Source organism: Aquarana catesbeiana, linkage group LG01, assembly GCF_042186555.1.
Source record: "Aquarana catesbeiana isolate 2022-GZ linkage group LG01, ASM4218655v1, whole genome shotgun sequence".
NCBI classification, from domain to species: domain Eukaryota; kingdom Metazoa; phylum Chordata; class Amphibia; order Anura; family Ranidae; genus Aquarana; species Aquarana catesbeiana.
In genome coordinates this window covers 240,686,880-240,703,339 of record NC_133324.1, presented here as the reverse complement: position 1 = coordinate 240,703,339, position 16,460 = coordinate 240,686,880, and the positions used below count along the sequence as shown (strand labels likewise).

The following is a 16,460-nucleotide window of genomic DNA, read 5'->3' as shown; positions in this document are numbered from 1 at the left end:
ATCATTAGAATCTGCTTGGTAGAAATGGTTAATCATACACCTGACTCCAATCCTACAATATCCCTGATTGTGTGCAAGTGTGAAGAACTGATTCTGGTTTAAAGCCAAAAGGTAGTCACACCACATTGATTTGATTTTCGATTTTTCTTCTGCTTGTTCACTTTCCATTTTGTAACTTGATAAAAATAAGGAACTAAAAAATATATTTTTCTTACTTTACAGCATTTCTTCAGACCTGCCTAAAACTACTATGTGTGTGTGTATATGTGTATATAATATGTGTGTGTGTGTGTATATGTATATGTATATATATATATATATATATATATATATATATATATATATATATATACTGTGTGTGTGTGTATATGTGTGTGTATATATATATATATATATATATATATGTATGTGTATGTGTGTGTGTGTGTGTGTGTGTGTGTGTGTGTGTATGTATATGTATATATATATATATACACAGTGGGGACGGAAAGTATTCAGACCCCCTTAAATTTTTCACTCTTTGTTATATTGCAGCCATTTGCTAAAATCATTTAGTTAATTAATTAAACACAGCTGGACTCAAATGAAGGTGTAGAACCAGCTCAAGGATGATCAGAAGAAATAGCACCTGAGTTAAATATATGTGTCACAGCAAAGGGTCTGAATACTTAGGACCATGTGATATTTCAGTTTTTCTTTTTTAATAAATCTGCAAAAATGTCAACAATTCTGTGTTTTTCTGTCACTATGGGGTGCTGTGGCTGCAATATAACAAAGAGTGAAAAATTTAAGGGGGTCTGAATACTTTCCGTCCCCACTGTGTATGTGTGTGTGTGTGTGTGTGTGTGTATATGTGTGTATATATATATATATATATATATATATATATATATATATATATATATATAAATAATAGATTTATTTATTTATTAGAGTGTCTGACTAGGATCAGTAGCATGTGATACAGTCTGATGTAGACCTTGCTATATTTGTCTAGTGAAAGAACTTAGAAGACCTGTAAGTACGATAGAAAAGCAAGAAGTAAGGAAGGAATAATTTGAGAAAATGGAGATTGGGGAAGGACGGAAGAGGGGAAAAAAGGGGATAATTATTAGATACCCAGGTCCCACTGGGGAATGGGAAAGGTAGTAGGTGGTAGAAAATGTTTGACCCAGGGGGTGAAAACTTTGTCAAAGTTGGCCATCCTGTCTAGAAATTTTGCCCTAATGTTTTCTTACATCAAAGTCTTCTTAATCAGATTTTGTGTGTCCATTCTATAACATGCTGTCTAGATTAAATATTTTGTAATTAAATGTTTTTCCCATTAGGACTATAGCCAGTTATGATTTTCAAAAAGTTCTTAAAAACACTACTTTGTGATCCTTGCAACAGTTCTTTATGTAAATAAATTACTATCCCTTTGTTCATGTGACTGGTTCGCTACCCATCTCCACAAGTTTTGCCTGAAATTGTTGTCAAATTACTTGCATTCCTTGTACTAGAAGGTTGACCTTTTAGTTACCGTAAGTACTCTCAAAAAGCTTGGATGCATAAAGAGATGGCATGCAGAACCATTTGGCAGCCACTTTTAGAAAGTGTCAGGCCTACATAAATATCTACAGAACAAAAGCACCAACATAACTGCAATGTTTCCTAATATGGTATTAGTTGACCTAGAGAGATTTTTTTTTTCCTCAACAGGAAAGTTCTTATTTTTATTTTTTTTGTTTATACTGTGCATCACATGCAGGTTTAATAAAAAGACTTGAAGAAGAAATAAAATTTAATTCATATATGGTTTCTGAAAAGCTTCCTAAAGAACTGGAGAGCAAGCGACGGACCCAGAGCCTCATGCAAAGAGTTGTCAGTGAACAAGTGATGGACCAATCTGATCTTACAGAACTGGAAGCTAAGGTATGCCTAAAATATATATATTTTTTTTGTACATCACGGGACGCATAGTAGATTATAAATCATGACTATCTGGGTTATATGCCACCTATAGGTGAGTAGACACTGGCAGAAAAAAACAGGCAAGGAGTCCCCCTATATAACTCCTTCCAATCTGGACCCTGCTCAGTTTTTTTTTGCCAGTGTCTGAAAGGTGATGGACCTTGAAGTACAACTCTCTGCATGGTAATACCAAATTCTCAATTTGTTCCAGCAGGGATCAGGAGATTGGCCAGCCAAATCCATTCCGTTAGCTGGCAGCTAAGATGGATGGTACCCGGGCCCTGCTACAATGGAAGTGGATGGTTATGCTGGGATTGCCTGTAATGCGGTCAGTTGGCGCTGGACCCTGCAGATGCGGAACCATGTGCAGTAATAACTGGCCAAGGGTTTTCTGGTGTGGTGCTGTACAGGTCCAGGGCAGTGGACCCCATAGAAAGAGGGGATCAAATCTCTGACGGTCCAGTGGGACATAGCCCATCATGATGGATGATGATTTGTTCCCTGCTCTGCTCGGCAGGATCCTGTGGTGAGATCCCAGATAGCAAGGATAACTTGCCACAAATTTGTGGCAGTGTTGAATTGTAAGTCTTGTTAACTTGCTGCTGCTGTACACTTGCAGAGCACTTAAAGCACAAGTTCCATTTGATACTTTTTCAATTTGTAGCAAATTTGTGTGGCAAGTCTCTAGCAAGAGCAAAGTTGCAGTGGTGAGTCTACAGCAAGAGCTCTGCAAGTCACAGTGACCCCTGGGGTGTGATGACTATTGCACAACATAACTGAACCAGAACTTGCAGCAGACTTGCAGAATGTTTGCAAAGAAAGTTGATCTGGAGTCATGCAATGCGGACTTGCTGCAATTGTGCAACAAACTTCTGAAGCCTGGCTAGTCTAGCAATAGCTTAGCAAGTCATTTTCAAACTTTCAGCTCAATTGCTTGCTATGTGGGATAGTGAGTGTCCCTGCAGTTCAGGGCTCTTTAAATGGGGATTAAACTTTGGGCTGCCTAGGCTGTCCTCCCAGTGTTATGCCACTAGGAGCATTGGTGCTCCGTGTGTGTCTCCTGTGTTCCTGAGAGTGGTTTAGTGCTGATGACTGGGTGTGCTCCTTCTGTGACAGTTTGCCCATGTTATCACTAGTGTCTTTGGCTGCAACTGAGGAAATGGCGGGAGTAAGAGCTGGAAAAGCTGCACGGGGGAGGGGCTTTAGCCATCTTGGTAAAGGAGATGAGGCCAGCGGTCCCCTCAGGCTCTCTTTCTTGCGGCAGCAAGACACACAGGGCAGGCTGCTGAAGTTCAGGGCACGTGAGTACACAACTGGGGAGTGAGGTGTTTGCAGCTGGAGAGTTCCCCTAAGGGCTCAATACAAGGGTATTGTACCTAAGCAGATCCCCTCTGCTGGTGGGGTAGCCTTGCAGACACAACTCTATTACTTGGACAACAGGCTTGGAAGATGTCTTCCAAAAAGTGAGGGAGGGGGAGCAAAGCTGGAAAGGGCGCAAGGATGAACCCTGGTTGTATCCCCTCTGCGTTTGTGTCTCCCGAGAGACCAGATGTGACAGGTGTGTCTGAGCCACTACATCTGTCTGGTATTGTGGCAACTGCAGCGGCATCAACTTCAGCATATGTTGCTAAGGATGACTTAGCTGCTGCTTTGGCTGGCTTAGAGGGAAAGATTGCTGCTATCCTCAACTCCATGGAGCAAGGCAGTGCCATGGGACAGGGCAGTAAGAAAGAAGAATGCTCCCCTTCACCAGATCCTCCTTTGGTTGAGGAGGAGGGGTGAGTAGACATAGATAAGGAGGTGGTAGTGGTAGAACTTTAAGAGGATCAGACGGTGGAATCCATATCTGAGGACTCCTAAACCTGAAGAAATGTAAGGGCTATCTGTGTCTCTTAAGCCCAGAGGGTGTTGGTACAATCTATTTCTGAGATGGTTTGGTCTGATTTCAGGTTGCCTCTTGCCGAATCCTCATCTGTTAAATATTCCTCTTTGGGATCATTACAGCTGCCACAGAATGCACCTCTCTTAGAAGAGGTGTTGTATGCTGAATGGGATCACCCAGATAGGGTGTTTGTACCGCCAAAGAGATTTTCTCAACTTTATCCAATGGAGGAAAAATATTAAAAAAGTGGAGCATGTCCGCAGTTGACGCAGCAGTTTTCTCAATAAAATTTTGACTTGCCTGGTTGCTGATGTCCAGATCTTCAAAGACCTGGTGGAGAAGAGTCTGGAGATGCTGTTAAAAGCTTCCTTTACCTTGGGGAGCTCTGCTATGCAGGCAGCGCTGGCAGCCATCGGTGTTTGTCAAAGCCTTAAGGATCGCATTAGCCATGATGGCGAAAGCTCATAAACTCTTCATTTGTATCCGCACTCACTTTGTCCATGGAAGACATCACTACATCACATGCTGATATCTTAAATAACTTCAGGGATTAATACACTGATTTATACTCCTCCAAAGCCTTGCCCACTCTGGTAGAAACTCAGACCTTCCTTTCAGAATGCCCAATACCCCAACTGAGTCCATCTTATAGGGGCTTACTGAAGGCTACTCTCACAGTAGATGAGTTGACAGAAACCTTGGCCCTCTCCTCCGCCTTACAAGTCTACTGGGGCGGATGATCTACTGGTGGAGGTATACAAGAGGTATGCAGGTCTCCTCTTACCTAGGTTAAGAAGGGATTTTTTTACATGCTTTGGAGCTGGGACGCCTTCCCTCTTCTATGAATGAAGCTGTGATAATCCTTATACTTAAACCTGACAAAGACAGTTTATCCCCCCAATTCATAAAGGCCTATCTCTTTATTAACCACCGATATAAAACTCTTATGCCGCGTACACACGATCGGAATTTTGCCCCGCAAAAGATCGATGAGAGTTTTTTGTCGGAAAATGCGACCGTGTGTATGCTCCATCGGACTTTTGCTGGCCGAAATTCCAGCCAGCAAAAGATTGAGAGCATGTTCTCAATTTTTCGGTTGGAGAATGTTCCTATCCGAAAATGCGATCGTCTGTGGCAATTCCGACACGCAAAATTCCTACCCATGCTTGGAAACAATTCAACGCATGCTCGGAAGCATTGTACTTCATTTTCTCGGCTCGTCGTAGTGTTGTATGTCACCGTATTCTTGACGGTCGTAAGTCCAGCGAACTTTTGTGTGACCGTGTGTATGCAAGGCAAACTTGAGCGGAAACCCTCTCGGAAAAGCCATCATATCTTTTTCCGACGAGAAGTCCAATCGTGTGTACGCGCCATTAGCACATGTTCCTGTGACCCGTTTGGCCAAGGTTATCTCTAAACTTACACATAGCGATCAATCTGGTTTTATACCAGCTAGATCTACATCTGACGCTTATTTCGAAATCTTTAGATTCCAGTTAATGATCTGGTGGGCGAGCAATATTGTCCTTAGACACTGCGGAAGCTTTTAACAGCATCAAATGGGCTTATCTGTGGGAAGTACTAGCGTGCTTTGGCCTAGGGAATAGGTTTATTAAATGGGTGAAATTACTATACTCTGCCCCTGTTGCCAGATTGAGAATTTACGGAAATTCATAGACCCATGGACCCCCTGGCTGCTTTAATAGGAGCATCACCGCATATAACTGGGTTCATGCGTTTTTCCTGTGAGGACAAAGTATCCATGTATGCTGATGACACCCTCCTATATCTTGGTGATACCGGTCCCTCTCTTAGTCATGTTATGTCCTTGATTGAATGAATTGGTGCTCTGCCCGGCTTCTCTATTAACTGGAGTAAGTCCGTCCGTCCTCTCTCTTGACACACTTACTCAACCGCTACCACCTGATGCCCAAGAGCTAAAAATAGTTACATCTATTAAATACCTTGGGGTCCAGGTCACAGCTGATCCTACAGTATATCTACAGTTAAATCTACTCCCCCTTCTCAAACAACTTCAACTCAAATGTACCACTTGGTGTAAGCTTCCTCTAACAGTGATAGGTAGAGTGAATTAGATAAAAATGTCATGGGCCCCACAACTTTAAAAAAAATTTCATAATACCCCACAATAGATACCTCACTGCTGGTTTGCGCATCTCGAGGCTCTATTTAGAGATCTTAAATGGCGGGAAAAAAACGGCTAATACAAAATTGACCCCACTTAAATATAGTAAAGACGAAGGGGGTCTGGTGGTTCCTAACCCTTAATTATACTTTTTAACTTCCCAGCATCAGCACCTGGGAGGTTGGGGGCTGCATAATCATAATGACCCAATAGGCAGACTGCTACTAGGAGGGACGTCAGAACGTGCACTCCTGTCTCAACTAGAGGTAAGGTTGCAGAAATGCAGAAAATGTGGGCCACAGTTAGAGACCACCTGGGCAGGGTAGGCTTTCTAAAGGAAACATCACTGTGGCATAACCCCTCCTATAAGGTGTTATGTATACCTGAGGGTTTCCAGACATGGGAGGAGCAGGGTATATGCTATGTTTCCTAATTATACTCCCAAAACGTACTGAAATCCTTCCTTGACCTATAGGTGGAGTTTGCTTTACCCAGACAACAATTATATAGATATCTCCAGCTGTGACATGCTATACAGGCCCAGGCTAGATTTTCCACCCTTACCCTAGTGGATTACCCTTTAGTGAGTAAGGTGATGCTGGACAGGAAAAAAGGTATGATTTCTAGACTCTATTCATCATTAGCTTCTACTATACAGGATTCAACTAGGTTGCCATGCAGGAGTAAATGGGAGCAAGACATAGGAGATTTTGGGGGAGAGGCATGAGAAATGTGCCTACAATCCATTCTCTTTAGCCCAGTTTCATCTTCGTATAAATTGCCACAGCTGTTTCTGTTACACAGAGCTTACCGTACACCAGTGCAGTCATTTAGATGGGGCAGACATGATTCTCCCCTCTGCCCTAAATGTAGGAGACAGAAGGGCGATCTTATTCACTTGCTATGGAGATGCCCAGCACTTTTCGGTAATGGAAGAGGTTACAGACACCATATCTACTGTGTTTACACTCAGACTTCCAATGGATCCTACTATATATTTATTGGGAGCGGTTGATGAGGAATTTTTTCCTTCACTGCTTCACATAACCATAATCGGATTATTGTAAATAGCCCGTAAACCAATTGCTTGATTTTAGTTGTCTCCTCGCTTCCCTATGACAAAACAATGGATTGATCAGGTTAACTCTATTTTTATACTAGAAAAACTGCCATATTAACTTTAGGAATACACATCGTAAGTTCTAGTCATTATGGCAAGCTTGGCTTGAAATGCCGGGACTTGCCACCTCCGCAATTGTTTTTGAACCGATTGTTACAGATGTGATGACTAGATATTTATATTTCATGTTTCAAGATGCTCAACATCTAATGGCATACATTTTTACTCATTTTATGCTATGTCTGGAGTGAGGATTGCTAGCTTCATATAAATATTGTATAGCGGGTGATTGGGGCTTTGACCTGCCTAATGTCTTTTTGTTTTCTGTGTTTTTTATTAGCGTACCAATTGTCCCTATTGTGCAGCTTGAGTAGTCTTCATAGCATGACTTTGTTTCATTATTGTATAATGATTTTGCATTGTGAGCTTTTTTTATTTTTTTTGAGGTGGCTCAATAAAAACCTTTTTCTGATTAAAAAAAAAAAAAAAAGATCCCATTGAGCGGTTGATACAGAAGACACCATTGCATTTTGATGCAGACTGTCACGTACCTGGTTAGTGAGCCTGACCTGCAGAGGTAGACCTCTCGTACAGCCCTGGTTTGGGGAACTACTGATAGTGAGACAGCAGTCACAGGAGCACAGTGATGTACGAGAGCCTGTAATGAGTCCAATAATCTGTAAGGCCGCAGTGGGCAGGTGGATGACACAGCAGGCAGGCTGATGGTAGCAGAGCTGGCACAGAGCTTGGTAGGCTGAAGTAGACAGCTGAAAGCAGGAAGCCAGATGAGGACTTGCTGGACTGAGCAGGCTGGATGAGCACGGTGCAGGGTCAGGCAAGCAGGGTTGGTAACAGTCGGACAGATCAGACATAGACAGTAAACAGCAGGATAGTCGGGTCACAAGCCAGGTCGATACCATAGGATCAATCAGGCAGAATCAGGAGGCAGAAGTGGAATCCAAAAGACAAGCCGAGATAAGGGTATGAAGCAGACAAGCACAGGTTAGAGGTAAGCTGGATCAAGATCACACGGAATTAGGAAGTCACACAGAAGCTGCAGACCAAACAGCAATGAGTTTATGCAGAGGCCCTGTTTAAATAGCCAGCCTGGCGCCAGCATTAGTGGCGAGCGGGTGCATTGATGTGCGCATGCACCTGACGTGCGAGTGCCGTGAACTTCTGTTTTCATTAAGGACCTGGCTTCCCTGACATTGCCCCCTCCTTACGGGCAACCTCTGGATGCCCAACTGGTTCCTTCTTTGTGGGTTTCTGTGAAAGAAGGCACAAATTCAGTGGCATGCACGGTATGTGCAGGTTCCCAGGAATTTTCTTCTGGACCATACCCTTTCCACTTGATCAAATACTGTATCTGACCCCTTCTTTGTCTGCAGTCTAAGATAGCCTTAATCTCAAATTCATCATCTCCATTGATAATTACAGGTGCGGGAGGGCCCGAACTATGATCAGGAAACGGATCAGACACTGCAGGCTTTAGTAAGGATACGTGGAACACTGGGTGGAATCTCAAGGACTCTGGCAAGGTTAACTCATAAGAAACATCAATTTTTTTTCCTTACCGGAAATGGTCCTACGAACTTCGGTGCCAGCTTCTTCGAGGGACATGTCATCTTCAAATTTGTTGTAGAAAGCCATGCCTGGTCCCCTGATGCAAGACGAACTCCCCCCTTCTCTTCCTGTCAAACATTTTCTTGTTGTCCTCTTGAGCCTTTGTGATGGTCTCCTGTAACAACATGTTATTGTGAGAGAAAAAATCCAGAGTACTCTGGACAGCTGGAACAGAAGATTCCGATACAAGATCAGGTAGGAAGGTAGGATGAAATCCATAATTGGCAAAGAATGGAGACTGCTTGGTGGTGGAATGACAGGCATTATTGTAAGAGAACTCAGCTAGTGGCAATAGCCGACACATAGTCGTCCTGGACAAAGAAAGTGAAACATCGGATGTATTGCTCCAAGGTTTGGTTAGTCTGCTCTTCTTGTCCATTGGTTTGCGGATGGTAGGCTGATAAGGAGTGCTCGATCTTTAAAGTCCCGCACAATGCTTTCCAAAATCTTGACGTAAACTGGACACAGAGGTCCCTCCCCTCTTTTTGGGGGTTCATTGCTTGCTACTAAACTGAGGAGCTTACGGATTGGGAGGGATTATATAAGGGGACTTTCTGTCCTTTTTCCTACCAATGTTCATTCACCTATAGGTGGCACATAACCCAGGTAGTCATGATTTATAGCCTGCTCTGTGTCCCGTGATGTCTTCCAAGAAATGGATTTTACAGGGAAACACAAAAATTCAAATGGGCTAACTTTACTGGTTAGATTTTTTTTTTTTTTTTTTAATTCATTAAAGTAATTTTTTCCAAAAAAATTATATTTGAAAGACCGCTGCGCAAATACAGTGTGACATAAAATATTGCAACAACCACCATTTTATTCTCTAGGGTGTCTACTAAAAAAAATATATGTGTGGGGGTTCTAAGTAATTTTCTAGCAAAAAAAATGATTTTAACTTGAAACAAACAAATGTCAGAAAAATATTTAGTGTTTAAGTGGTTAAACTTTTTTCACTTACACAGGAAGTCTATTCCATTGACAAATTGTTACAATGTTTCTACTTAAGTTCAGCTGATAAAGAATGTTTTGTTTCTTGGCAGGCTGCCCGGTTTTTCTCTTGCTTTCATTTGAGGGCTGTGGCTTCAGAAGAGCAGAGAGAATTCTTTGCATAGAAAGAATTGTGAAACACTTTATTCAAGATCGTGATAACGATTCTTGTCGATTAATCACGATACCGATTCTTGACGATTAATTGTGCAGCTCTAAGGCATTTATAATACTCTGGGCATAGCGTAATGAAAATATAGTAAAGTGGACCTGTTAAGCAATAATAAAAAAAATTACTACTGCAGATTCTAACAAAGCAAACAGAATATTGGCATGCATTAAAAAGGGGATCAACTCCAGAGATAAAGCGATAATTCTCCCGCTCTACAAGATACTGGTCCAGCCGCACATAGAGTATGCTGTCCAGTTCTGGGCACCAGTCCTCAGGAAGGATGTACTGGAAATGAAGCAAGTTCAAAGAAGGGCAACAAAGCTAATAAAGGGTCTGGAGGATATTAGTTATAAGGAAAGGTTGTGAGCACTGAATCGCTTGAGAGGGGACATGATTTCAATTTACAAATACCATACTGGTGACCCCACAGTAGGGATAAAACTTTTTCACGGAAGGGAGTTTAACAAGACATGTGGCCACTCATTAAAATTAGAAGAAAAGGGGTTTAACTTTAAACTACGTAGAGGGTTCTTTACTGTAAGAGCGGCAAGGATGTGGAATTCCCTTCCACAGGCGGTGGTCTCAGCGGGGAGAATCGATAGTTTCAAAAAACTATTAGATAAGCACCTGAACAACCACAACATACAGGGATATACAATGTAATACTGACATATAATCACACACATAGGTTGGACTTGATGGACTTGTGTCTTTTGTAAACCTCGGAATCAAGGCAATTGTTTGGGACTTTATATGAGGTAAAGACCATTAAGGTCATATATCTCCATCCCTATCTAATGGAAAGAACATGGGAGGGGAAGGAAAACAATGGGGACAATTAGGACTTTATATGAAGCATGCAGTCTAGGGGACAACCAGCTATCAATAATATAATTGTGTATATATATATATATATATATATATATATATATATATATATATATATATATATATATATATATATATATATATATACACACAATAGGACCATAATAAGTAAGATACAATTAATAAATGATGGTGGTCGTAAAACCCTTGGATAGGATCTCAAATACACCTACGCATGTATAAGTTACACAGTCTCAGGGATAGCCAACCATATCAATAGTATAAATATAAAAGTTTATTGAAACACAATAGGACAATGATTGATAGGGTAAAAGCAATAATTAATAGTGGTAGGATGACCCACAATTTCATCTATATACACATACATGTTGATTATCCACATAATAAAACAGTGTTTACAATGGTGGGAATGTCCTCCAGACTAGCTAGTCTGCCAGATGTGATAGGGAAGAGACCCTGGACAAGGTATCTCAATCGTATGGCATGGTAGGGAGCTGGATAACGGGGGCCCACCGGTAATGTCAGGCACAGGAACTGAGGGAGCGTATGAAGGGAAGTGACCCAACACCACAACCCCAACCACGGTAGACAGGCATCCATGGAGAGCGGATCCGTGTAGGGCTGGGAATAAGTGTAGATAAAAATGTCCATTAAGAACAGTGTCAGCAGTGACAGTGGTAGCAATTGTAGAAGATAACCTAGTACAGGAGTGTCTGGTAGTGACAAAGGGGATGAGGGATTGGTGATTTGACTAGTGTGCATGGTATAGCCTACATAATGGGAGAATCGGGAGTAGGTGGGTAACAATGGATACTTATAGCATGTATGGGGAGGGGGGGGGGGGGGAGAAGTAGGTAAGTAGAACCTACTAATAGCAACCAAAACAGTAGTAGTGAAAAGTAGATAATAAGGATACCTGAGGTAAGGGGGTGAAAAAAACCCAATTCCTTATGGCAGTGCAGTGTATGTAAATGGATCCGATCAGGACAAAAGGCCACCGAGGACAGGGCTATATGGGCACGACCAGGATACGCCCCCAGCGTCACGCAACGTGCAAGTGGGGGAGAAGTGCATCAAAACCCGGGCATCGTGGAGCGTCCGGCGCTTGGCGCCAAAACATCCCCCCATGATGCACGCAAATGAACAAACACCTCCACTTGCACTAGCGCCCTGTGTAGGACGCGCACAAGTGGGGAGATGGGCGTGACCTCGACGCGCAGTGCATGGCACCTGCCCACCCTGACGTAAGAGGGAGTGGGGGGATGGACCAGCAGTGCACGTCGCAGTTCCCAGCACAGACATAAAATCCGGAAGGGGCACCGGTCCAGAGCATCCAACCTTCAAAGACACAGCCAAAGTAACTGACCACAAAGTCTGCAAGAAGGAACAAGCCAGCACAACCCAATTGAAATCATACCTCTGTTATATGTAGGCAGAGAAGGAAGGAGGGAGGATAAAGATCCATAAGTAACATTTAAAAAACACCATCAGGAAACATGATAAATGTGCTAGTAATAAATAGCTTGACATAGTAAGATTGCATGCTTCCATCCCTGCATTAAATTGGAATCAAGGCAATTGTTTGGGACTTCATATGAGGTAAAGACCATTAAGGTCATATATCTCCATCCCTATCTAATGGAAAGAACGTGGGAGGGGAAGGAAAACCATGGAGACAATTGGGACTTTATATCAATAATATAATTGCATATATATATATATATATATATATATATATATATATATATATATATATATATATATATATATATATATAATATATACACACAATAGGACCATAATAAGTAAGATACAATTAATAAATGATGGTGGTCGTAAAACCCTTGGATAGAATCTCAAATACACCTACGCATGTATAAGGTACACAGTCTCAGGGATAGCCAACCATCAATAGTATAAATATAAAAGTTTATTGAAACACAATAGGACCATGATTGATAGGGTAAAAGCAATAATTAATAGTGGTAGTATGACCCACAATTTCATCTATATACACATACATGTTAATTATCCACATAATAAAACAGTGTTTACAATGGTGGGAATGTCCTCCAAACTAGCTAGTCTGCCAAATGTGATAGGAAAGAGGCCCTGGATAAGGTATCTCAATCCTATATCACAAATAAGGTATAAAATGTATAGGTATAATATATAAATCCAGACACGGCTTTAGATAGCTCATATATATATATATCCAGACACGGCTTCAATTAGCTTGACGCGTTTCGTGGTTTGGTATTACCACTCATCAGGAGCAAAGCACGTGATAATAATCTGAAACTAAATAGATAATTATCCAATATTTGACATACCGTATATACTCGAGTATAAGTCGATCCGAGTATAAGTCGAGGCCCTAATTTACCACAAAAAAATAGGAAAAACTTATTGATCCGAGTATAAGACGAGGGTGAGAAATGCAGCAGCTACTGTAAGTGGAAAAAGAGGGTCAACAATGCCCATCTGCAGCTGTATACCTCCATGTGTCATGTGTCCTGTGCATGTGTCATGTGTCCTGTGTATATGTGCATGTGTCATGTGTCCTGTGCATATGTGTCCTGTGCATATGTGCATGTGTCATGTGTCCTATGTATATGTGCATGTGTCCTGTGCATATGTGCATGTGACATGTGTCCTGTGTATATGTGCATGTGACATGTGTCATGTGTCCTGTGTATATGTGCATGTGTCATGTACCTGTGTCCTGTGTATATGTGCATGTGTCATGTACCTGTGTCCTTTGTATATGTGCATGTGTCATGTACCTGTGTCCTGTGTATATGTGCATGTGTCATGTGTATATGTACCTGTGTCCTGTGTATATGTGCATGTGTCCTGTACCTGTGTATATGTACCTGTGTCCTGTGTATGTGTGCATGTGTCATGTGTATATGTACCTGTGTGCATGTGTCTGTGTGCATCCTACCTGTGTCCTGTGCATTCTCTGTGTGCCGCTCTGCACCGATCAGCGTGTGCGGTGGCCATTCACTGTTCAAAAGCCGCGCCTCCTCCTCGTCCATGATAGGCAGAAAACTCCAATTCCCAGCAGTCAGCCTATCACAGACATTCTCTCATCCTCATACCATGGACGCGAGGATGAGAGAATGTCCGTGATAGGCTGTACACTGCCTATCACAGACGAGGAGGCGCGGCTTTTGAACAGTGAGAGGCTGCCGAGTGCTATTTAGCACACGCTGGCCGCCGTCTGCCTGCATGACACGCTGATCATGTAGGCAGGCGGCGGTGACTCGAGTAAAAGTCAAGGGGGGCACTTTCAGCCCCAAAAAAGAGGCTGAAAATTTCGACTTATACTCGAGTATATACGGTATAACAGAAGAAAAGATATATAATATTGGGACGGGACCAGTCACATAGTAATACTTACAGACAGGTCTGCTGTGTATAGGTGGCATGGTAGGGCGCTGGATAACGGGGGCCCATCGGTAATGTCAGGTGTGGGAACCGAAGGAGCGTATGAAGGGAAGTGACCCAACACCACAACCCCAACCATGGTAGACAGGCTTCCATGGAGAGCGGATCCATGTAGGGCTGGGAATAAGTGTAGATAAAAATGTCCATTAAGAACAGTGTCAGCAGTGACAGTGGTAGCAATTCTAGAAGATAACATAGTACAGGAGTGTCTGGTAGTGACAAAGGGGATGAGGGATTGGTAACATTACCGGTGGGCCCCCGTTATCCAGCGCCCTACCATGTCTCCTATACACAGCAGACCTGTCTGTAAGTATTACTATGTGACTGGTCCCATCGCAGTATTGTATATTATTTTTTCTGTTATATGCCCTAGACTGCATGCTTCATGTTCTGTTGTCCCCCAGACTGCATGCTTCATATAAAGTCCCAATTGTCCCCATTGTTTTCCTTCCCCTCCCATGTTCTTTCCTTTTTTAAACCTCACCTACTATGTAACTACATATTTAAAATATAAATGCATAAACTTTACATGAGACAATGTGGCTACTTTATCTCTCTTTTATTATGCAAGTAGGACCGGCCATACACGGTTCGAATTGCGGCAGTGGGAACCAGCCAAGATTTGAACCATTGATGGGCAGGCTGAATGTACCAAGTTGATCAATCGATCAACTTGGGTACAACCAGCCTGCCGGATTCTCTTTCATCTATCGCTAGCGGCTGCTATAAGCACTAGCGATAATCACTGTCTTCTCCCAGCAGGGACGGCTTCCCCTGCTCCTCCGCCGGGAGAAGACAATGGTCTGGCAGGAGGGATACCTACATCAACACTGCCTGTGTTGATGGGGGAATTGAACCAGTGGTTGCAGGAAAGAGATTCACTCTGTGTATGGCTGACCTTGGCTTCTGGCGAGAATATAAATGCTGTAATACTGTTGATCAACATATGATCAATCGGAGCCCATCAGAAATGTGAACATTCGAGTCACAATATTTTATCAGTAACACACTGACAGTGTTCTGTAGTTGTATATGAACATAGATTGAAGAATATGTATTTCTGCGTGGTATATGGGTTCTTCATACAGTTATCTAGAGGTCTGAACATTAAAAATAATACAAATTTCTCAACTATAGTTTAGCAGTGGTGGTCAAACTTCGTGACCTCAATTGTGGCACCTTCAATCACCAAGCCTCATGTTATAATCGTTTAAATGTAATGCTTTAGAAAGCTGTCAAAGGCTGCGGATGTGCAACAGGAGATGGTCAAAGACTATGGGCATTCTACAAGAGCTGGTTCAAGATTAACCGTATGCTGCAGTAGATGGTCAGAAATTGTGAACTTGTTAGAGAGGAGTTGTTAGAAACTGGAGGCATCCTTTGGGAGAGAGTTAATGCCCTGTACATACGGTCGGATTTTCCGTTGGAAAAAGTGCGATCGGATTGTGTTGTCGGAAATTCCGATCGTGTGTGGGCTCCATCTGACTTTTTCCGTCGGAATTTTTGACACACAACGTTTGAGAGCAGGATATAAAATTTTCCGACAACAAAATCCGACCGTTTAAATTCAGATCGTGTGTACACAAATTCGACGCACAACATGCTCAGAATAAATTAAGAGACGAAAGCTATTGGCTACTGCCCCGTTTATAGTCCCGACGTACGTGTTTTACGTCACCGCGTTCAGAACGATTGGATTTTCTGTCAACTTTGTGCGACCGTGTGTATGTAAGACAAGTTTGGCCCAAAATCCGTCTGAAAAAATCCGATGGATTTTGTTGTTGGAATGTCTGATCAATGTCCGACCGTGTGTACAGGGCATTACACACATTCCATGGTACTATTAGAGATAACAGCTAGTACAGTGCCTTCGTAAATCAGAGCTTCCACATTTAAGCTTCCTACACCTCTCTCTTAAAATTACTTGTGTGATGTTTGATACTTTCCCTAGTATCCATTATAAAATATCAGATGAAAAAAAAAACTTAAAAAGGGTAAAGGTATGCACAGCACGGAAAAAAGTAGGTTAGGAAGAAATTATCCAAGCTATTTAAATGCTATAAGCCAATCTAAAAAATATTTTTGCTTCACTGCCCTGAATAAGCACCTGAATAAGAAAAGCCCACACTGCTGTCTATTAGGGCTCTGAGGGCCACAAAATAGGTGCTGAAGGGCCACGTGTTGGACGTATTGTCAGAAAGAAATCATATTTAATCATATGTTTTATGTTTACATATTGATAAATTTGTAGATTGAAGATATTTACTAA

The 16,460-nt window shown here is 42.1% G+C and overlaps 1 protein-coding gene across 2 annotated transcripts in view; it reads left to right on the top strand.

Annotated features, from left to right (window-relative positions):
• The window catches only part of IFT81 (intraflagellar transport 81), a 230,339-nt gene that overhangs the window by 104,842 nt on the left and 109,037 nt on the right, over window positions 1–16,460 (top strand). For both annotated transcript variants that reach the window (XM_073626490.1, XM_073626501.1), the window contains one exon: window positions 1,751–1,914. In XM_073626490.1, the coding sequence (XP_073482591.1) occupies window positions 1,751–1,914 (164 nt within the window). The remainder of the gene's footprint in view (window positions 1–1,750; window positions 1,915–16,460) is intronic.